This window comes from Gymnoscopelus braueri, assembly GCF_963280865.1.
Source record: "Gymnoscopelus braueri genome assembly, chromosome: 4".
In the NCBI taxonomy this organism is placed as follows: Eukaryota; Metazoa; Chordata; class Actinopteri; order Myctophiformes; family Myctophidae; genus Gymnoscopelus; species Gymnoscopelus braueri.
The window spans coordinates 15,911,841-15,934,021 of NC_137605.1; the positions used below are offsets into that span (position 1 = coordinate 15,911,841).

At 42.4% G+C, this 22,181-nt stretch overlaps 1 protein-coding gene across 1 annotated transcript; it reads right to left on the reverse strand.

Annotated features, from left to right (window-relative positions):
• Positions 1-557: 557 nt before the first annotated feature.
• On the reverse strand, positions 558-14,914 carry shisa7a (shisa family member 7a; the record flags this gene model as incomplete). The annotated part of the gene is made up of 5 exons (XM_080425786.1): positions 558-1,597; positions 2,270-2,455; positions 3,809-3,871; positions 7,047-7,201; positions 13,785-14,914. The coding sequence occupies 5 exons, from the start codon at positions 14,912-14,914 to the stop codon at positions 558-560; spliced, it is 2,574 nt and encodes an 857-aa protein (XP_080281912.1).
• Between the last annotated feature and the right edge of the window lie 7,267 nt (positions 14,915-22,181).

The window sequence follows — 22,181 nt, forward strand, 5'->3', positions numbered from 1 at the left end:
TAATGAAATGCTTTGATAATATTCCACATGAGGTCCTCTTCACAGACTGTTCCCTGTCCTCGCTTTTCTGATATCTTCTGGTTCCCTGTCTAATATGGCTCCTGAGTTCTTTTTTTAAAAGACATATAAAAAAGACCACAGTCACAAGCAACACTTTTTTGATGGTCTTATTTCACCCCTTCTATTGTTTCTACAAGGTATATAATGCTATGGCACCAATGTGTATGGCGATATCGCAAATTCTGTTACGAAATATGGCTAATGTAGGCAATCACATACTATATTACAAAAATGGAACATATAGTCCCTGCCTTGAACTTTAAGCTTATGAATAATCTTATTTAATTACCCGAGAATACTAGTTGTTGGTATAGGTCTTCTCTAGCAAAACTACATACCTTAAGCCCACTGACACACTGAAATTGAAGTTGCCCTACTTAACTACCTCACTAAAGGGTGTGATTGTAATATTATGTACTGTAATAGTAAATGTAGAAGGGTGGCCTGTTCCTAAAATGGTAAATAAGGGGCAAACTCTTACATGAGGCACAAACCCCTCACACCGTCACCTCATTCTTACTCCCTGTCCTGATACCCTGGCTGCCACTCCCGCTTCCTGTCGACCCTCCATTGCCCCCTCCGGGTATAAAATGCAACTGCTCAATAGTGTTCTGCCTCTTGGACGCGAACGCCATCCTCCTAGCGCTGTGGCCCCCTATCGTCCCAGTTCCCATGACCACCCCGGCGCCTCCGCCTCCGCCTCCGCTGCCGCCGCCGCCGCCGCCGCCGCCGCCGCCGCCTCCGCCTCCACCTCCATTTCCCGGCATCTCCCCCGCCCAGCCCATGCCACCGCCCATGCCACCGCCCATGCCACCGCCCATGTGCCCCGTCATGGCGGCGCTCCGGTCTTGCTCCCTGCCAGAGGTGGGGTGAGAGTTCATCTTGATCATGTGGTGGCGGTCGAGAGCGGGCGTGGCGCAGACGTTCTGCTGCGACTGGGCCTTCTGGCGGGGCAGGGTGGGCACCATCGCACCTCCGCCGGGAGGAAGGGCGTAAGGGTCGACCATGGGGTGACTCATCCCCCCCATCCTCTCCTCCAGGTGGTCGGGGGACATGAGCTGCCTCTCCTGCTGGTCTCTTTTGCGCGTGAGCGTCTGCGTGTTGGAGTTCTTATTGGAGGAGGCGGTGGCGGCGGCCATCGCTTTGTAGTACTGGTGCTGCTGGTTCTTTGAGAGCCGGGACAGGGTGCCGGTGTTCCCCGGAACGTCGCCCATGTTCAGCATCTGATCTTGAGATCTGATCATCTGATCTTGAGGTTTCACCTTCCTGGCGGGCTTGGACAGGGTGTCATAGTTGGGGTTGTACTGCGTCTCCGGGGGCTCCAGCGGGTACGGGTTCGGGGTGGGCGAGATGGGAGGCATGGAGGGAGGGGGTATCCAGGGCCGGACGGCGTGCCTGGGCAGGGTTCCTCTCCCGCCGAGGGTGTAGTCCCCGCCCCAGTGGAGGTGGTGCTGGGAGGACTGCAGGGCCGGCTGGGCCGTGTGGGGCCGGCGCTTTGTGGTGCAGTAGCCAGACGAATACTCGTCGAGACCCTTCTCTGCAAGGCAAAGAAAACATGTGTTTTCTTATTCAACCATTTGACCAGGTGGTTTGACTAATAAGATTAAAAGTCTTTTTCAGTTGAGACCTGGCATAGAAATCTGAAGGAATAATGTGAAAATATAGAGAGCTTAGCTATACAAATACTTCATGTTGTTCTGTAGAGTACCATTTTACTAGCACGTGATGTGTAACACATTGTGCACTATACGTTGTTGAGGTAATGCTGAGTTTTGCAGGAAAGAGGACTTGTGTTGTACAGTAATAAGACTTGTGTTGTAAACTAATAAGACTTGTGTTGTAATAAGACTTGTGTTGTAATAAGACTTGTGTTGTAATAAGACTTGTGTTGTACAGTAATAAGACTTGTGTTGTATAGTAATAAGACTTGTGTTGTATAGTAATAAGACTTGCGTTGTACAGTAATAAGATTTGTGTTGTAGAGTAATAAGACTTGTGTTGTACAGTAATAAGACTTGTGTTGTAATAAGACTTGTGTTGTAATAAGACTTGTGTTGTAATAAGACTTGTGTTGTACAGTAATAAGACTTCTCAGATGAGGGTGCAAGGATGTTGTCAAGTACCTTCTAAGCCAAAACAAAATGTATTCTGCAGAACAAAGGAATGGTCACCCTGTATATACAATACATATAATAGTGTTGTTTCTGACCCAGTCGCTTGAGCGAGGAGTATCTGTTGAGCTCAGGCTTGATGACGCTGTCATAGGAAGGAGGAAGCTGGGCCAGGTTGTGCAGAGAGTGGTGGAACGCAGGCTGGGATTTGGTGTTGTTGTGCTTGCTGGAGAGCAAGGTTCCTCCGCCCACCATCTGGGCATTGTTCATCCGAGGGGTACGTTCTGCACACACCAAAACATTACATATGACACCATCCTCTTACCATTTAACCACTTAAGACCTGGAACGAGCTTGTAGATCTGCTATTTTTGAAAAATCATGAAAATATAAATCTTTGAATATATATTCTTTTAAAGTGAACATTTTTAACTCAAATCTTTGCTTCTGGGGGTCCCTGGAACAAAATATTTTGAGATGGGGTTGGCGGCCAAATGCATATCATTTTGGGGGTCCTTGACATGAAAAAGATTGAGCACCACTGATATAGAAACATACGTTTTTCAGAAAACTGTTGGGATTTAGGAGACATGTAGAATCGGCTTCAGGTCTTAATGGATTAACCACTTAAGCCCTATATACTTAGTTGACCGGAGTCCCCCAGGGCTCTATTATAGTCTCCCCTCTTATTTTCGCTTTACTAAATAAATGTATATTCGGTGAAAATAGCAGATCTACAAGCTCACGACACTTCGCACTGCATGAACCAGAATAGGTTCATGTGGTTATTGGAACACTCAAATTTATATTTTAGACCACTCCAAATACAAACCTAGTTCTTTGGAAATCTACATCCTAAATCAGGGGTGGGGCAACCTTTTCAGGCACACGATCACTAAGCTATTTTCCCAGGCTGGCGCGATCACGCAGTGCCAGATAATGAAAACCACCACTGCTTTTATCACTCATTATAAGCTGTTAATTAGAATAGTACAAGCATAGAATATTTCAAAAAATATTATAATAAAACTTAACAAAGAATGGGCCAATCATTTAATATGAATAATGAGGGTAAGTTAAATTCTGACTATCTGGGAAGAAAAGTTTTATGCACATCAAACAATAATGGTTAATAATGCTTGTCTTTGATCAACTCAGTTGATCAAACAGCTCAATAGCCCAGTCTGATCTAGCCTGGAAACCAGATTAAGTCTGAATGATCACCTGGTAGATCAAAGAGAGGTGATTGCCCACCCCTGTCCTAAATCATTCCATGATATTTACATTCACATTTAGACACATTGCTGATGATGTTCTTATTCAAGCGTGACTCAAATAAGCTGCAAGTCTTCCATCACATACAAGCAACCAGGAGTAAGGTAATTTCGCCAAATGGGAGCAGGAAGCTTAATTATATTCAGTGAGATTGCCTCTTTTGTATAGACACTTGTTATGCAGATCAGCTATGTATTCAGATGTGAGGACACGCAGTACACCGACTTTTACTTGTTTTTCTAGAGTACCAGTCAGTCTGACGATAATCAGAGTCATTGTTGAGATGAATAAGCATGAAACTAAACTAAATGAGGTGAACCAAGCGCAGCGATTAACACCGTGAATGCCACCAGCTGACTTACCGATAGTGGCCGTGTGCTTGGGACTGGAGCCGGAGTGGATGAAATTGTGCTGCAGATTCCCCACTGCAAGTCAAATAACATATGGTAATGAGAGGTGGATCAGCGGCTCATGCTCACACAATAGATGTTAACCAGTTTGAAGTTTACTTATTTAACATGATTATCATTTTAATCTTTACTGGAGCATCTCCACCTTTACCTCCATCTAAATACAATAATTAATATTCCAGGTCGTGCGGATCAAAGATTGTGCTTATAATTACCATGAAGCATGGTCTGTGTTCTCTTGGTTGCCAAGCCAACTGCGGTGGATAGATAGTTATTGATACCTTTGGTCTAGTTAGCTAAACAGTGATGCGTCTTATCCTATTTTAACCACTTAAACCCCTTGTACTTTGTTGATTGGTGTCCCCCAGGTGTCATTATTAAGACCAGTAGAATATTTGAAAATGATTTTGGTCAGTCATACACATTCATGAGGAATATATTTCACAATGTATGATTGTCACAGACAAAACCTTTTTTAACCCATTTATTTTTACCTTACTTATTTTAGACAGTTCTTCAGCACACTCATTCAGACATAATAGCTGAGTGAAGAGATTTTGCTGAATTAAATATACCAAATATCCTCATTCTGAGCACAGCCCCATTCCTTTGAATAGAAACTTTAATTAAAAGGGCAGTTCATCGCCGCAAGGAACATACTCCTAATATTATTAAAGGACCATACCAGCGGTATTGCAAGTTTAGCCCATTGACTACATGTCACAGTATAATTGAATTGCTGAAAACAAGGAAGCAATTGGTTTCCATTCATTTCAGTATGGTACAAAAATCTACTTGCAGAACATATACTAACCCTAAGTGGCTTGGGAAAATTTCTGTCGCTTTAGTTTTTTTTGGCAATGTAACATTATTGTTGTGTATAAATGCAGTTTGATTTGAAAAGTCTAGCTGAAAATAGTACCTGGAGAAAAGATTGTTTAGTTAAATTTAATTCAAGCATCCATAACTCCATAATCCATAATAAGACAAATCAGCTAGAGAAGCAGAGGATTTTTAGGTGGGTATTCTGGGTAAGCAAAATAGAGAAATCAGGCATATATTCCTAGCCTGGTATCCAGCCTGCTTCGCTACGTTCGACGTACTTTTTTTTCTCTCTTCGCTCCTCAGTCTGGAAAGCACCCTATTGACTTGTTTTGCAGAACTACACTGGAACTACATATGTTACGTTAGGCAATGTCGTTGCTTATTGGATGTTGTTCAAACGAATGACGAATCACACCGATCACACTGTTTTTTTTGTCCCGCCCCGCACCACAGACCAATCAGAAGCCACGGTTCGATTCCAGCCGTATGCCATGTCCCGCCTCCCTTGGAGATAGGGTGCTTTCCAGACTGAGAAGCGAAGAGAGAAAAAAAAGTCCGCCGAACGTAGCGAAGCAGGCTGGATCCCAGGCTAATATATTCCAACAATAAAATATGTTTTGGAAACTTGTCAGCAGTAATGTAAAGTATACTGTGACTTGTAAATGATCAAAACACGTTATACCGCTGGCATACAGCTTTGTGAAATGACATGGAAAATATACAGTAGCACGGTTTGCAGCCTGATTAACGAATACTGCCAGGCATATTGAGAATTAAAGTAACCTTTTTCAACATCAATGTAATATTGGGTCCTCACTAATGCTCGCTATAGGATGGAGCCATTTCTGTCTACAAGGTGTCTCGGAGGTGGACTGTGTAAGGTTGGAAAATGTGCTCAGCCTACCGATGACATGGTGGTGGTATAGTTTATAGTTATCAAACTTTTAAAAAACATATTTAAATTTCTACAACAGTGACTTCTATTTCAGTTGGCTGACTTTCCAGGAAGAGGAATGCTGTGATTTCCTTTTAGCTTGGAATCCAATCATTTACGTAATTGGTAGGCAGGTTTCTGAACTTTCCACAGAGTAGACCATGGTACCATCATATAATGAGCATTAGTGAGGACCAATTATATATATATATATATATATATATATATATATATATATATATATATATATATATATTAAAAATATAAAAAAAAAAAAAAAAAAGTGTGAAAGTAAGGGTGAAGTAGCCTGGTAAACCCTCCCTCCGGAAATCTCATTTCTATTTGATTCCAGGAGTGAGTCTGGCCTTATCGCCCATTCTGCAATATTGGCTGTGGGCTGGAGTTGGGCGGGAGTAATACCGTTGACTGACAACCCCTTCAGCCAATGATAATTTTTCCCCTTCAGCCAATCAGCAGTTCACCAGTCTAATGTGACGCAATGGGACTTTTGAGACGGCGAATGCCCAAAATGGGTTGCCTTATTCGGATACATGGGTGTCACTGCCTGCCCCTACCGGTTCTCTAAAAAAAAAAATTTAAATAGGCTTTGTCATGATTAATTGACCACATGTATGAAGTTAAACAACTAAATTCTATCCAAACGATATCTTATAAGTAAATTCCGTGCCTCAAAATAGAAGTTAGAGAGCTTTTAGAAGTAAAAAAATAGCGGAGATTATAGCGCACAAGAAAAAGATGGCTGCCGTTCGTGTTTTGGGCTCACTCGAACTCGCCACCTGATTGGCCAACGTAAGCTGTCAATCACAGAACAATGAGCGACGACGCTGATAGGCTCGGCCGTTTGGCACAGGTTTGGCATACACAGCCAATATTGCAGAATGGGCGATAAGGCCAGACTCACTCCTGGAATCAAATAGAAATGAGATTTCCGGAGGGAGGGTTTACCAGGCTAAGGGTGAAGTGTTCCTTAAAGATTGCTGAAGATTATTTTCAGAATCCAAAACAAAACAAAGCATTACCACCACACTACATTACCACCTACATTACAAGCACCACTATACATTACCACCACACCTCATTACCGGGAAAAAATAACTCCTCTTTGAGAATCAGTGAAGAATCAGTGACTACACTGAAAATCTGAGACTACATACATTGTAGACATGCTCCTTTAACCACTTGAACTTGATCCATAGTAGGAACATCAGCCAACAATAGCTGATCTACAAGCTCACAACACGTCGCATCTCAACGAGTTGTGAGCTTGTAGGTCAGCTATATTTTTAGAGATTCCGTGTAGATGGAAAAAAGCGTTCCGAGTAGCCTACAGAGCCAAATCAGGTCCAGTTTATTAAGTCTAGATGGTTTTTAAGTTGTCAGTGCAGCTCTGTAAGCCCTAGAGACTCTTACATCTGTTGTCCTTGCTGGGCAGGCCCGGGGCGTACTGGTTTTTGGGAGGTCTGCCGAGCGTCCCGTGTCCGTCTCCGACGGTCAGCGCCACACTGTTATTTCTCTCATCTTGCTGGACTGGACTGGACTGATGACGCAACATGTCCACCAGAGCTCTGAGCACATACAACACATAAACCACACAAGACAACAGTGGGTTAATCATTCTATACCAGCTGCTATTCATATTTGCACAAGAAGTCATGTACTGTTTCATTTTATTTAATTTCTAGTTTGAACATGCAACTTATAGTCTATTTGGCATTGTGTCTTGTTGTCATCTGACTTCATTTCTTTTTCTATTCTCTACCCTTGTGATGCTTTTCTTGAAACTGCAAAATGTTGGGAGCTTGTACAGAAGAAATATGTCACCCAATCTTTATAATCTGTAAATACTTGGGATGTGACAATAAAGTTGAAGTGGAATCTGAAGTTGATTTATGATGTGAAAACTCACACCTATTCAATCAATGTAAAGTTATGGTTCCACGCCACGTGGGTCCGGACCGTGATTATGGCAAACCGCAAACAGGTGCGCTTTGGAAAGGGTTTAGTTTCAGGACAAGAGTTCTAAGTTCATTTCCTTTGCAGGCATCACAGTGGAAAGAAATAAGGCGGTGAACTTAAAGAAGGTTCAAGGCAGCTCTGTTCAGTTCAAGTAGAACATCTTTTATTCCATAATAAAGCAAGGAAGTTTAAAAAACGCAGGTGAACAACGCGTTTCGGCCAGAGGCCTTCATCAGGGTCCACTAGTAATGACAGTGTCACACGTCATTAAAATAGTGCCCACAATCATCTTCACGTGACATCACCATCTATAACCATCAGAACAGAATGCACCTTAATGCGTGCGTGAATACACATTACATACCACAATAGAAAACTGCACAATAGGAAATAGAGAAAAAAAAGGGGGAAAAAAGGAACCACATTACATATAGGATCAAGAGATGTTATTAGAGAAATGGGGAGAAGTCAATGTCAATCATTAAGACCAGAGAATATTGTCGCTTAAAACGTGATTATCCAAAATGTTTCTCTTTGGAGTAGCTGTTTGAGACTGTTCTTACAGACCTGGGAATGACCTCAATAACCATGATTTTTAAATTGTTTGGATTTGTTTGTCCAGCTGCCTTGTAGTGTTCTGCCACATGGGGTAGTTGGGATTCCCAATCCGGACACACAAATCCAAACAATTTAGGCAGCTGGACACGCATATCCAAACAATTAAAAAATCATGGTCATTCCCAGGTCTGTAAGAGGGGGGGGTGACAGTCTCAAACAGCTACTCCAAAGAGAAACATTTGGGATAATCACGCTTAAAGCAACAACATTCTCTGGTCTTAATGATGACATTGACTTCTCCCCATTTCTCTAATAACAGGCTACTCAGCCAGTATGTTGTCTTGTTTATTGATGCTATTTTGATCTGTCGAATCTGTACTGGACTGCGGGTTACCAGGCCTGCTTGGAATAAAGTGGAGAAGACGTCCAGACAGGTCGGATCAGCATTCGATTTATTCAGTAACAAGTACAAATAAAACAGCATGAGAACCAGGGAGCCCGTGCATGTAATATTCATTAAATATAAGCATCTTGGGGTCTAATATACGACAGATCCTATATGTACTGTGGTTCCTATTTTTAAATTTTTCCCATGTGGGCTCTGTATTCCAACCTGATGTATTTTGTCTACTTCCTATTGTGTCGTTTTCTATTGTGGTATGTAATGTGTATTCACATACACATTAAGGTGCATTCTGTTCTGATGGTTAAGTGGTGATGTCACATGAAGATGAGTGTGGGCGCTATTTAATGACGTGTGACACTGTCATTACTAGTGGACCCTGATGAAGTCACCTGCGTTTTTTAAACTGCCTTGCTTTATTATGGAATAAAAGATTTTCTACTTAAACTAAACAGAGCTGCCTTGGACCTTCTTTAAGTTCACCGCCTTAATCTTTTTCCACTGTGATGCCTACAAAGGAAATTAACTTAGAACTCTTGTCCTGAAACTAAACCCTTTCCAAAGCGCACCTGTTTGCGGTTTGCCATAATCACGGTCCGGACCCACGTGGCGCTTCCTCATCTATTATCCTAACAACGTTATTTATTTGGACCTTGGCGTTAATTCATGATTCCATGTTAGCAACACAGGGCATTGCCACTTTTTTAGGTTATTGTTCAAATAATAAACAAATAAGTACAGTTTTAGCATAGCGTTCGATGTTTAACCCATTTTGGGCGGGAACCCCTTTTTGTAACTCCTTTCAAGACGGGAACCCCTTTTGGGGTTCCTGTTGCTATGTACAGTATATAGCAACATACATTTGTTGTAATTTTTTAATACGTATTTGATTTTTGTTTTTCAGAAAACTTAAATGTCTAAATGTGTTGGTGCAAATTCTTTCCTTCCAGGTGACGCTGTCTAATAAAAGGAGACAGAGACTGTTCAAGGCCAAGGAAGAACAAATATCCACAAGATAGGGCTGAGTTTCTGGAGAAAAATATATCAAGGCAATGTGATTTTAGTAATGAAGTAATAAAGCAATAAAGCAGATCAATAAAAAAAAGGAAAAAACATTTTTATGAAAAAAGGTTCATACTCATTTGCAGAAGGGCTAGACTATGCAGAGAGAAGTAATTTCCCCTGGGGGATCACTGCCATTTTTTTTCTTACATGTTTTAGTGATTCTCAACCTTTTTAATTTCAAGGGTGCCCAGTTTGATATGCATTTAGAACCCAATCAGTAAAATCATCAGTGTTAATTTAACTCTGAGAGGGTAGAAACGGAAGGGTCCATTTGCTTCCATTTGTACAGTCTCAGAGTTACTGACTTGTAAGGGTCTGTTTCTGGTTCCTAACTATCAATCATTTAGCTGGCCCCCAAGGACCCCTGGGGGGCCCTGGACCCCACAATGGACATTTCTTATGTGCAGTGTGGATCAAGTTCATTTAAAAAAAAATGAATATGTTGTTCTTGCAGTGATCTGTCCCTTTAAAGTAGCGTCTTCTTGTACTCCATTCATTGATTTATTTAACAGCGCTGCAAACTGTGAATTAATTTACAGCACATAAATTGTGATGAATAAGTTGGTAACATAATACTTGAACACTGAAAATGTTACTCAATCAGAGAAACTGCCTCTTTTTTATGTTGTTTTAAAGTGTTTTATGAAAAATGAAATGCCATAGAATTTAAGCGTTCAACTTGTATGGTAAGTTAACGATTTTGCTTTGTTCTACGTATGACTGTTGAAAAACACTGTTTCTGAGCTAGACTGCCATTAATGATAATACGATGAAATCTTGCAGTATGTAATTCAAATCAATTAAATAATATTCAACATGAAGAGCAGAGATCCAACGCCCTCCCCCCTGAGCAAGCATTTGGAGACACCGGCAAGGGAGAGAGAGAGAGAGAGGAGAGAGAGAGAGAGAGAGAGAGAGAGAGAGAGAGAGAGAGAGAGAGGGGATGGAGAAATCGGCTCTGTACGTAACTGTACTGTAATCCCAGCAGAAACACACATAACACCTAGACACCTATATATATATATATGTATATATATATATGTGTCTATATATAAATATATTTATATCTATATATCTACTTATATCTACTTATATCTACCTGAGATATATATATATATATATATATATATATATATATATATATATATATATATATATATATATATATATATATATATATATATATATATATATATATATATATATATACACACACACACACATTCTATCTATCAAAAGGTTATTGAAGTATCTATCAAATCTATCAAAATAATATTTATTTGTTTGCTTATAAGTTAAATGTTCCCAGAAACCTTAATGAAATTGATAGAATATTTTGCAGTTTTGGACAAAATATCAGTCAAAACATCGGCCACCTGGGTGGCCGAGGAATCGGCATCGGACCCAAAAATCTGGCAACAGTATAGGGCCCAAAATGTGAAAACATCCCTCCTAATTAAAGCCCTAAACCAATTTACACTTTTATTGTCACTAGAGTGATACAGGACACAGGCATATGAGCTATAACATCAACTATTAAAATAAATGATGTTCCACTTGATGACTAATAGTATTATTTTAAGCTCAGACTGAGCAATGTGGCCCAAATACCTGAGTCCTTCAAGCCTCATTTTGAGTGTTCATAAATAGGAGCAATTAACAGCTATATGAGGGAGAGAAGGAGTAGAATACATTTTCCGACATTTAGCCCCTCTTCAGCGCCAATGTGTCACATCACCAGTTCAGTGGGTGAAATTGTTTGTTTTTGTTTAGTTGTTTTGCTCTCGACAAATTGCAGTTACATTTTAAATAAACAAATATACAACAAATACAACATTCATTCTGTTGCGCAAACATTTATTTGCTCAAAAATCTGTGCAAATAAATGACATCAAATAGCAGCAGGTATCAACTATGCATTAAATGTACGTGAATGGGAATGTACCTATAGTGAAAAATACATAAAGTGAGCCATGTGAACCTATTTAGCAGCCTGATGGCCTGGCTTTTGGAAACCTATAATAAAAGAAAACCTATAAATACGTCATTTTAAATACCATTGAGTGGATGGCTGAGTCCACCCCACAACTATAACGATAGCGGTGAACAATATTGTTGGAATCACTTCCATTTGATGAAAGATACATTGACAGTGACAGCCAGTCAAAATCCATCTGAATTTATAGGACATAACGTTCAACACATGTTCAGCATGGGTGAAGTGTTGCCATGTTTACATAACTTCATCATTCATTAATGTGGGTGATCATGTCATTATCATTATAATTGCCTTTATAATTATCATTCTTGGTGTGGACAGCCCCATAGTCTCTGTCAACCACATGGCTCCTCCACTCCAATACAGTCACCAGACCAGCCCAGCTGAACAGGCACCCTGACCAACCAGTAAGTAAGTAGCCTTGGAAACCAATGGCCATGTGGCCCATACGTCAGGAGCATATCTCCCGTTTCCATAGCGGGAGGCAGCTTGATGTACAAGTACACCCTGGGGGACTTACCCCCAATCCAACCCTTGATGCAGGGAGGCACTGAATACCACTTTTACAGTCTTTGGTATGTCTCTGCCGGGGTTTGAACTTCCGACCTCCCAGTCTCCCAGTCACAAGGCGGACACTGTAACCACAAGGCCACTGAGCTGGTCAGCCAGTCTTCCCTGCCTGCTTTCCACCCTCAAAACGCGGCCAATCGTGTTCGTCAGAGCACCCGGCCCAGCCAGAGGCACTGCTTCCGGGAAATCTAACCCAGGTCTCTGCGGTGGTGGGCGAGTGCTTTTACCTCTTCGCCACCCGAACTCAAACAATATTTTATTGAAGCTCCTGTGGATTTTAATTTGATGTCTATAATATTTTTTTATTGTCAATCTATTTTCTTATATCCCTTCTCCATGGAGAACCTTTTGAAATATATGTGTTTTGAATTAAGTTGACCTCTGCTGTGATCGGAAGAGCTATTCTCATAGTGAGGTGGTGGCTGGTCATTCAGTTGATTTAGCTCTCTGCAAGCGAATACATGCTCAGAGAACAAGATGTCAGCATGGTAGTGTCACTGTCAAACAGCATGTTCTGACGTTTATTTAAGCACATACAGAGAATATATACTGTATACATTTGCGGAGGTGGCCGGAAGATATGAGTCATGACTATTAGAGCTAAACAGGGATGTGAATAAGCATTCATGAAAACACATTGTTCTAGAAAGTAGATTGTACTTCAACAGTATCCTTGAGCTGACAGTATCCTGGTAAAACTGTGCACATGGCGTCACAAGCACATGCACGAGCATACATGCTCATGCAGCTCCTAGTGTGAATCAGTATAGTTCAGTGGCAGTACATATAATGGGGTTGCAGGTCAAACCTCCAATACAATACTGTAATATCAATATATACCAACCAGAACTTATTCTCAATGAGAATTCAAAATATAAATATAAAAACATTCAGGATGTAGGGTATAATACTATATACACACAGCTACATAACTGAGCCCCAAATAAGCCATAGCCTCTGTCTGTGGCCCCTCTATAGAGCATCGCAGTTCCCGCCCACTTCCTGGTTTTTCGTGGTGCCGGAAGGAAAAGCTCAATGCATTTTTCCCATTGACATTTCCAAAAATATTTATATCAATGAATTTAAGCCTAGAATCAAGCCAATAAAACATGACCATCATCATGACCATAAAACGTTTTTTTCTGTGATTTTTTTTAATTTTATATTTAATGATATGATATACTATATTTAATAAATACCCTCTGTTTTGCCGTTTTTTCACAGAATCAAACGTTTTATGGTCATGATTCACCAGGACCCTGGATGGCTTGATTCGAGGCTTAAATTAATTGATATAAATATTTTTGGAAATGTCAATGGGAAAAATGCATTGAGCTTTTCCTTCCGGCACCACGAAAAACCAGGAAGTGGGCGGGAACTGCGATGCTCTATAGTGAAATGGCAAAAAAAGAAAAGAAAAGAAAAAAGAAAACAGCCCCTCTGCTAGCTCTACTATTCAAACGTTTTCAAAAAGGTTCCTCCTCTCCTTCCCAACTGGCTGCTGTGGCCTCCCCTGGCGGCCCCCCTGGGGGCCATGGCCCCCCACTTTGAAAACAACTGACATATTAACTGTAAGTCATTAAAGATTGTCACCCACCTGGGCATGTTGAGGTCTCTGTGGTTAGCTTCTTCCTGTACCTTGTTGAACACCACCTTGATGGCTACGGCGACCGCCACCATGAACACGATCACGCCGCCGATGATGAAGCCGGTGTAGTGACTCTGCTGCTTGAAGGGGTCCACGTCCGGGTCGGACGTCTCCTCCGGCGTCACCGTGTCGGGCGGCGGCGGCTTGGCCCACTCGGGGGAGTCGTAGTTCTTGCAGATGCCCTGCACCAGGCGCCGGCTGCGGTCGGGGCAGCAGAAGCGGTAGTGACAGGTGCCGCAGCAGTAGACGAAGGTGTCCTTGGAGCAGTTGAAGGCGCTGTCGTACTGGCCCATGACGTCGTAGTAGCCCTGGCACACGTCCACCGCCGGCGGCGGGGCCACTTGGGCCGCCAACGCCTGGCCCAGAGCGTCGTCTGCGGCCGTGGCGTTCTTAGTTTTGACCTGGGCCAAGGGCCTGGGCGGCGTCTCCAGGGTCCCCCCCGCCGCCTCCTCCTCCTCTGAGAAAGTTTCGGGACGTTTCTCGGGGGATTTGGGCCTGCCCCTGAGCGCGGCCGGCCTCGCGTCGGGCGGCGGCGGGTCCCACTCGGGGGAGTCGTGGTTCTCGCAGCCGCCCTGCTCCAGGCGATGGCTGCGCTCGGGGCAGCAGAAGCGGAAGTGACAGATGCCGCAGCAGTAGACGAAGGAGTCCTTGGAGCAGTTGAAGGCGCTGGCGTATTGGCCCATGACGTCATAGTAGCCCTGACATACGTCCGCCGCCAACGCCTGGCCCAGAGCGTCATCTGCGGTCGTCGCGTTCTTAGGGAACATGTCCTGGGGCAGGGGCCTGGGCGGCGGCGTATCCGGGGTCCCCACCTCCACGGCGAAATCTTCGGGATGTTTCTGGGGGGATTTGGGCCTGCCCCTGAGCGCGGCCGGGCTGGTGCCGGCCCGCAGGGCCCGGAGAAGCAGAGGGGGGCTAGGGGGGGCAGACTGGCCGATGATCGGCCTCCCTGGGAGGTGTGAGTCCTGGGGAGGGGGCAGGGCGAGCGGAGAGGTCTCTGTGGCGGCGGTAATCTGGGCAGCGAGCAGGGCGAGTATGGAGACAGCAGCGAGGATTTGGAGATTGGTGGTGGGCGTCATCTTTACATGACTAAAAGCTCTATTTTCTGTCGTTGAGTCAACGCAGCTGCAACGCTGTATCCGCTTTTGCAGCTTAAGCCACTAAAATAGCATGTGGCATATTCAGCTGGCATGTACAGTTTACAATTTAGGCATTTAGCAGACAATTTTATCCATGTTCGCGGTCGTTTAAAAATTTCCTTATTCACTCATGTAGAAGTAATTTAATTAGTACCCTAAATTCACTCTTAAGAAAATGCTATGTGTTTCTGTTGTGCCCAAGTAAAAAGTTAATCAACAATAGAAGTTGTCGGTGTCAGTCATTGGTCAAAGAGGTATTTTATATTGTTCTTATTTCCTGTTTGAACTTCGTAACGCAGAACAATTTCATAGTTTGCCTCCAAAACCCTTTCTTTCCTACGATGCTAAAATGGACATAGAGATCTTCTTGCTTTTTAGCTGTTGACTTAATCTCTTTCCCGTTTTTTTGTTGTTGTTTTTTTTGCACACCTTGTTAGAATAACGCAACTCCTGCTGTGCTTCTGTGTGGGCTTTCAACACTAAAGGCCTACAATTACTAGAGGTAAGTATCATCAAAGGAATAGGACAATCCTATATAGCTCCTATAGGCTGTGGCACTTGAACAACAATACTCTGTCCCCGAGATCTCTGAATAAAGTAAACAATTTTGTTTCTTCTCAGCCTGGTGAAATGTTTAACTCTAACACAGGATATTGGAAATTAGGGGTAAATGCTTAGTTTAAGCTGTAGGCAATTTTTAAAAACATCAAAATCTATATAGTTCTATATTTTTGTGTTTTGATGCATTGTAAAAACTGTTATGGCACTGTGTCAAAATGGCACAAACATACATCATATGTTGTCACCAGAGGAATGGAGTTGGACCAAAAGGTGCCTTGTAAACATTGACAAGTTATTCCGAACGAGACAATGATGCATCCAAACGTTTACGCAGATACAAAAGGTACTTCCCAGGCACCTAGAGTTTTCATTGTGATAGGATTGAGAAATAACACAGGGTCTTTATGACATATACTGTGAATTAGTGATGACTAATACAGCAATGACATGAATCTTGGCCTTTAGGAGAGACCGTAAAACAAGCACAGCCTGTATCGCCGGAACAAGGAAAGTGTATCGCATATCTTATTAGAACAAGGACTTGAAGGGCACTTTGCTTCCACACGTGACGCATCTCTGCGCAGGTGAAAGTACACGATGCCTGACGCGCGGCAGAGGTTCAAAGGATATCTGTCTTGCTGAGAAATATGCAAATGTGCAAAAAGGTATTGTGTTCGAGGTTATCTGCAATAATAGACAGAGGCAGGTCTGTCTCCCACACAAATTATAATTACATGTAATTACCAAAACGTCCCTATCTGTTGCAGGGAGGGCGAGGGGGGGGGGGACGGGACGGAGGAGCTGAAAGCGCTGATGGCGCTGCTTGTTTCAGTCATGCATCCCTCTAACCTTCTGAGAGAAGTTCAGAGGAGCGGAACAATGGAATGTACAAAAGCAACAGCTCCGGCTCCTGCCTAACGCTCCAATCTTCTGCTGCCTGTCGAACGCTCTCGCTCAATTCCCTGGTTTGTCGTCTTCACATTTCCTATGGTGTGGTTCAGAAGTGGATTCCGTTGGCTGAGTGGCAGCACACCTACTGGAAGACAAATGACAGATTTTATTACAGAAGAGGCCTTCGAGAAACACTCTCCCCTTCCTTTTGCTATATTCATTAGTCCTGAAACTCCATTCGAATTCCTACCCACATCTAAGTGCATATGCACACCTTGCACAATGCAGTTGTGTTCGTGTGAGTCTCTGTTTGTGTGTGTGTGTGTGCGTGCGTGCATGCGTGCGTGCGTGCATGCGTGTGCATGCTATGGGAATTGATTGTCAGTGTGCTCTTACACCTTTTTACAAGAACAGAAGCTCCTGCAAAAAGCTGACCAGAGAAGGGGAGGGGGGGATAAATGCAGGGTAGGGATTTAAATGAGCTAAGAGATTGTGTTGAGCGAGAAGAGCCAGAGGTATAGATGCGGAGACGACCGTGAGTGGGAGGGCAATGAGTGGGTGGCAGAGAATCAAGTACATTTCTCCCAGCACTTACCCACAATGCAACACAGCACATCACACATCACACATCACACACAACACAACACAACACAACACAACGGCGGCAGTGCCAAAGCACACAGACCCACAAACACACGTTTGAACAACACATTTCAGTAAAACACTGACAGTCAGCGAGAGAAAAAGGAACAGCATTGACCTAAGATTGTACTAACACATTTACAGGTGAAATAGTTGAAGAAGGGGTAAAAATGTACTCTACTAAAAGGCAGTGTAGGTGTATGTACTGTATGTCTGCATTAGCTGTTTCAAACCTCTCTCTGTAGTCTCTGCCTCACTCCCTTATATCACTCCTCTTTCTCTCTCCCTCAAGCATGATTTAATACACCTCGTCCTGAAAATAGACGATCTACAAGGCCACACAACGCGCGTCGCATCTGCGATACTTTGTGAGCTTGTAGATCTGCAATTTTCCCGCATGAGACACCGTGGTACGACGGAGCATGAATCAGGCATCGCTCTGCCTTTCTCTGTCTCTTTCTCAGATTGCGTGTGTGGGTTGAGGCCGCTAACTCTCTTGGAAATAGCAGCACTGCAGCTCTGAGGCTGTGTGTGTGGAGCGAAAGACAGGGAGTCGGCGTCCAAATCTGCACCAATTAGGTCGGAAAGGATGTCACCGGCGAGTATAGGGTTGCTTGAAATACGGTATCGTCCCTTGTTTGGAAACTTAAAGACTTGTTCCTTATTGCAGTGGTTTTGAACCTTTTTCATGCCAAGGACCCCTAAATTGATACACATTTGGCTGCGGACTCCCATCTGAATTGTTTTTGTGCCATGGACCCCCAAAAGCAAAGATTTGAATTAAAAATAAATATATATATATTCAAAGATATGCACACATTTTCAAGATTTTTCAAAATTACTATTTTTGAATAGCCAAAGCTAAGTGGTGAAAATGATTGTGACGCTATGTTAACTAATTTCGCTGGGGACCCCCTGGTACCGCCCCCCGGACCACTGGTGGTCCCCGGACCACTGGTTGAGAACCGCTGCCTTAACTGATATGAGACACAATGGGTTACTTATTTTTTGGGGAAAATCTATCAATGACACGCATCTTACAAGTTCAAACAGCTCATATACATATACATATACATATACATATACATATACTATAATACAGGTTGTTAATATATAATATACAAAAACTGTACATATATATACAGTGAGATTTTATATTTTTCAGGGCGTCACTTATTTTTCTTAGAAATAAGGGACGTCGGTCCGGGTATCCCTTGTCTGAGTTTCAGGTAGTCGACACTGTACTTTTTGTACCACCACAGCATCAGGGTTATTGGGACTTGCAGTCCCAACAGTCCACACAAGTCTGCCCGGTGCCACTATACAGTACATAACCACAGTTACAGACTTGCAATTATAATACATAATGATAATAACATAATAGGCTTAAACCTCCGGTTTTCGGGTCAAAAAGTAGTAAAATTATGCCCCCAAGGATCCCTGACTGAAGATATGGTGTAATCTTTGTTCTTTGCAGGTCTGCATCTAATGCATTCATTAAAAAAAAGTGGAGGAATGTTATCAATATTGTGCTGTTCTGCTGAATCAATGCAGTTAAGTGGGGGCAGGGGGCAGTGCCTATTTCCCATGTAGGAGTACTATGCTGTGTGTGTGTGTGTGTGTGTGTGTGTGTGTGTGTGTGTGTGTGTGTGTGTGTGTGTGTGTGTGTGTGTGTGTGTGTGTGTGTGTGTGTGTGTGTGTGTGTGTGTGTGTGTGTGTGTGTGTGTGTGCAAGAGAGAGAGAGAGTGAGAATGAAATGGAACCAAAGGTGAAGGGCAAGCCACTCTGAATTGTGTGATCATGATGTTGTTGCATCTATAGAAATTGAAGGAACAACATGTTACCTTGATTTCTAAACACAAATGCCATTCCTGTTAAGCCACAATATAATGGCTCCATCATCACTTCTGTGGATGGATATGTTCAGATGGTTATGAAATAGAACCCTTTCAACAGGTGTTTGGTCAAAATATAGAAATAATGTTCACTGTATGACTGTTCATGATTTTCATCATGAACATACAGTGAGTGCATATTTACAGAAAATGGATTTCAACATCTTAGCTACAGGCCACAGGTTGCTAGAGCTTTATTCTCCTCAGTCAATTGCCAATATACTGCGCAATGATAATCTGAATAGATGGAGATGTTTTGCCCTTCCAATATCATTTTTTACAAAGAACAAGCATGCGGGTTATGGTTATATGGACATGACTTGCATATCAGTAGCCTAAACTAAGAGTGCGTGGGTGTTCAGCGCCACAGTGTGTGTGTGTGTGTGTGTGTGTGTGTGTGTGTGTGTGTGTGTGTGTGTGTGTGTGTGTGTGTGTGTGTGTGTGTGTGTGTGTGTAGTTCGGCTAGCTGTCCTTTTCCAGCAGTTTAATTATAAGTGTAGGCTACCATAGGATTAGGTATATTCCAATGTGAAAGCAGTTTCTGATCCATGAATGACGAACATGTCTTCCTTGCATAATTATGTGGATTTTCTATGGCGCAGCTTTTCATACAAATGTTTCATTTGATCGCCGTGGCTTTATCTATAGCGATGCATTCAAACTCGATGCGAAACTCGTTCATATATGACAATAAAGTATAAAACTATGTTGCGTGTTGTTTGTTTAAGACATAAATACATGTATAATAATGTCATGCCTTACCTGTGCGTCGTTTGATGCTGGAGTGCGCACTGGATCTCTAACGGTTTTCAACTGTATCTCAATGGTTTTTTAGATGATCGAAGACGTTATTGTCGCTCAGAGAAGAGATCAGACGATAAAGATGTATAGCTCATTATTTCACGGATCTATGTTAAATGCCCGTGTTCACGGTTTTACCAGAATGCCGCAGACATAAATTGAACAATGTTTCTCCAATGTGCATTTGCGCTCCAGCTCCAGCAGATCCCATTATTACCACATCACAGCCGAGCAGTTATAGTCAATCACCACCAACGACACATTCTGCGGGTTTCCTATACTTTTGACATGGCAATTCAAACACGATCGGTGGGTTTTACATTCCATCCATGTGTTGCACATTCAACTCTTATAGCCTGATCTAGTGCATGGACTGAAAAATCACCAATAATTCAGGAATCTACTGTCTACCAAACACGCGATTTCGCAAAGTCTAGGCTGCTGCATGTCATTTTTCCTCCCGATTTAACTTTTTTATCCGCCTGAAAGCGATCGTCACTGATCCCCCTTCATAATTTCCAGGAGATCAGGTTTCTCTACACCGCCTATAACTGCGACTGGTCTCATGAAGGTCCGCTGATGCAGACAGCGCTCCTCCTCATTGGTCAGTGAGCCTGGTGCTGATGAGAGTTTTTCACCGCAGACATTTTGACGGGTAAACGCAGCTCTGGAGGTAATAACGTTAATTACGTGTGTTTTTTTCTGTTAGGTGTTCTGTTATAGGCAGCCAATTGTTGTTTACCCATCAAAATGTCCTAAAACCTTAGCAGAAAACAGCAGATTTACAAGCTCTCAACAAAAATATTCATAGAGCTAAAACAGAAAAGACACTAGCATACAGCCCTGATGGACTGCGCTCAACTAAGGGGTTTAAGTGGTTAATAGGGGTCAATCGATTTTGGCAGTGATAAACCAAGTTATTTCCCTGCCTCTTGGTAAATAGACCGTATGGAATTAGAATTGTATGAGTGTGAGGGAGAGATACTGGGGAAGAGAGACGGAGATGGTTGCCACAGCAACTGTGTCATTATGTTGGTGGCAATTATGAAAGCGATGGGAACGGGGGGGGGGAGAGGTTTGGTGCAGCAGCCAGGAATACTGGAGCATGAACCAAACTGTGAAATAGATCCACATTTGCTATTAACTTAGGTTTGTTGAAGTATAGGCTCTGGCATAATTCGACAAACAGCTATTTGAGGAATAGGCTATAGCCTACTTAATAACCAGTGCAACAATGAAGAAAAGTTGTGTGCGCACAAGAGATGAATGATGCACTTCTTCTGACTGTGTATATCTTTCCTATATTCATAGGATGATTTTGTTATGTAATAATCGGATGCTCGGGTTAAATTGTAACCAACTGGCAAAAGGAGGGGGGAATTTTCTTTTACCCAATGACCCGAGGTTTCTCTTGGGCCTGAAATAATTGACAAGAACCGGATGGAGCAAGAGGTATTATAGCATGGTTCTCATGCATCTGCAGGAAATGTAGCTCCTGCTCATGTGTTAAATTAATAGGATGCTTACCTTACCACACACCTGATTAACAATGTCATTCTGTTTATGCTTAATGGGGTTCTCCCGAATTTCACATTTGTTAGGATTGTCCCTTAATTGCATTTAATTTAGTATTCAACCGTAAAAATTATTCGATTTGGTGAAGGATGATTTGAAATGGACTGCATTTATGCCTTCTCCGAAGGACTTCACAATGTAATTCACCTTCACTCGCGGTGGAAATGATGCATGCAAGCAAATATAACATATCAATTTATATATGCACATCTTGCAAATGTTTGGTTATAAATGAAAAACCTGTATTACACCTGGCTCTTAATTAAATTCAAACCAAAGACATGCACATATGACAAAAAAAAAGTTGAACTGACAGCAAGGTTTCTGTATTTAGGCAGAACAGATTACTATTCAAGCATTCTCTAGAGAGGCCTGATAATTACCTGTGTGACAGGTTGCTATTTCTACACAGGTGGGTGGGTGGCTGGCATGTATGACTGCAGCAGGCCAGACGGGCCTTTCATTAAAGCAAGGCAAGTGACATTCTACTGGGTTTGTTATCTGTGAGAGAACTGCAGGGCGGGAGTACACTATGAACTGAGAATCAATCATCATCAGAGGTCAGATACACCAGGATTAAATGTACATACCAGTACTATGCCTTCAATCTTTTTATCTCTGGGAACCCAATCGACACAGTCAAATCTACAACGTTTAATTACCTCTAAAATGCGGGTCCATTTGTACATTCTTTGAGTTACAGACCCATAAAGAGCACCATTTGGTTTCAGTCATTTAGACGGGGACAATTATTTAGGACTTCTCATTTGTCAAATCAACAAATTATATAAGACAATGTATAATGGCTAGCCTGGGGTGAAAAAAAAATCAAAGGCAAATCA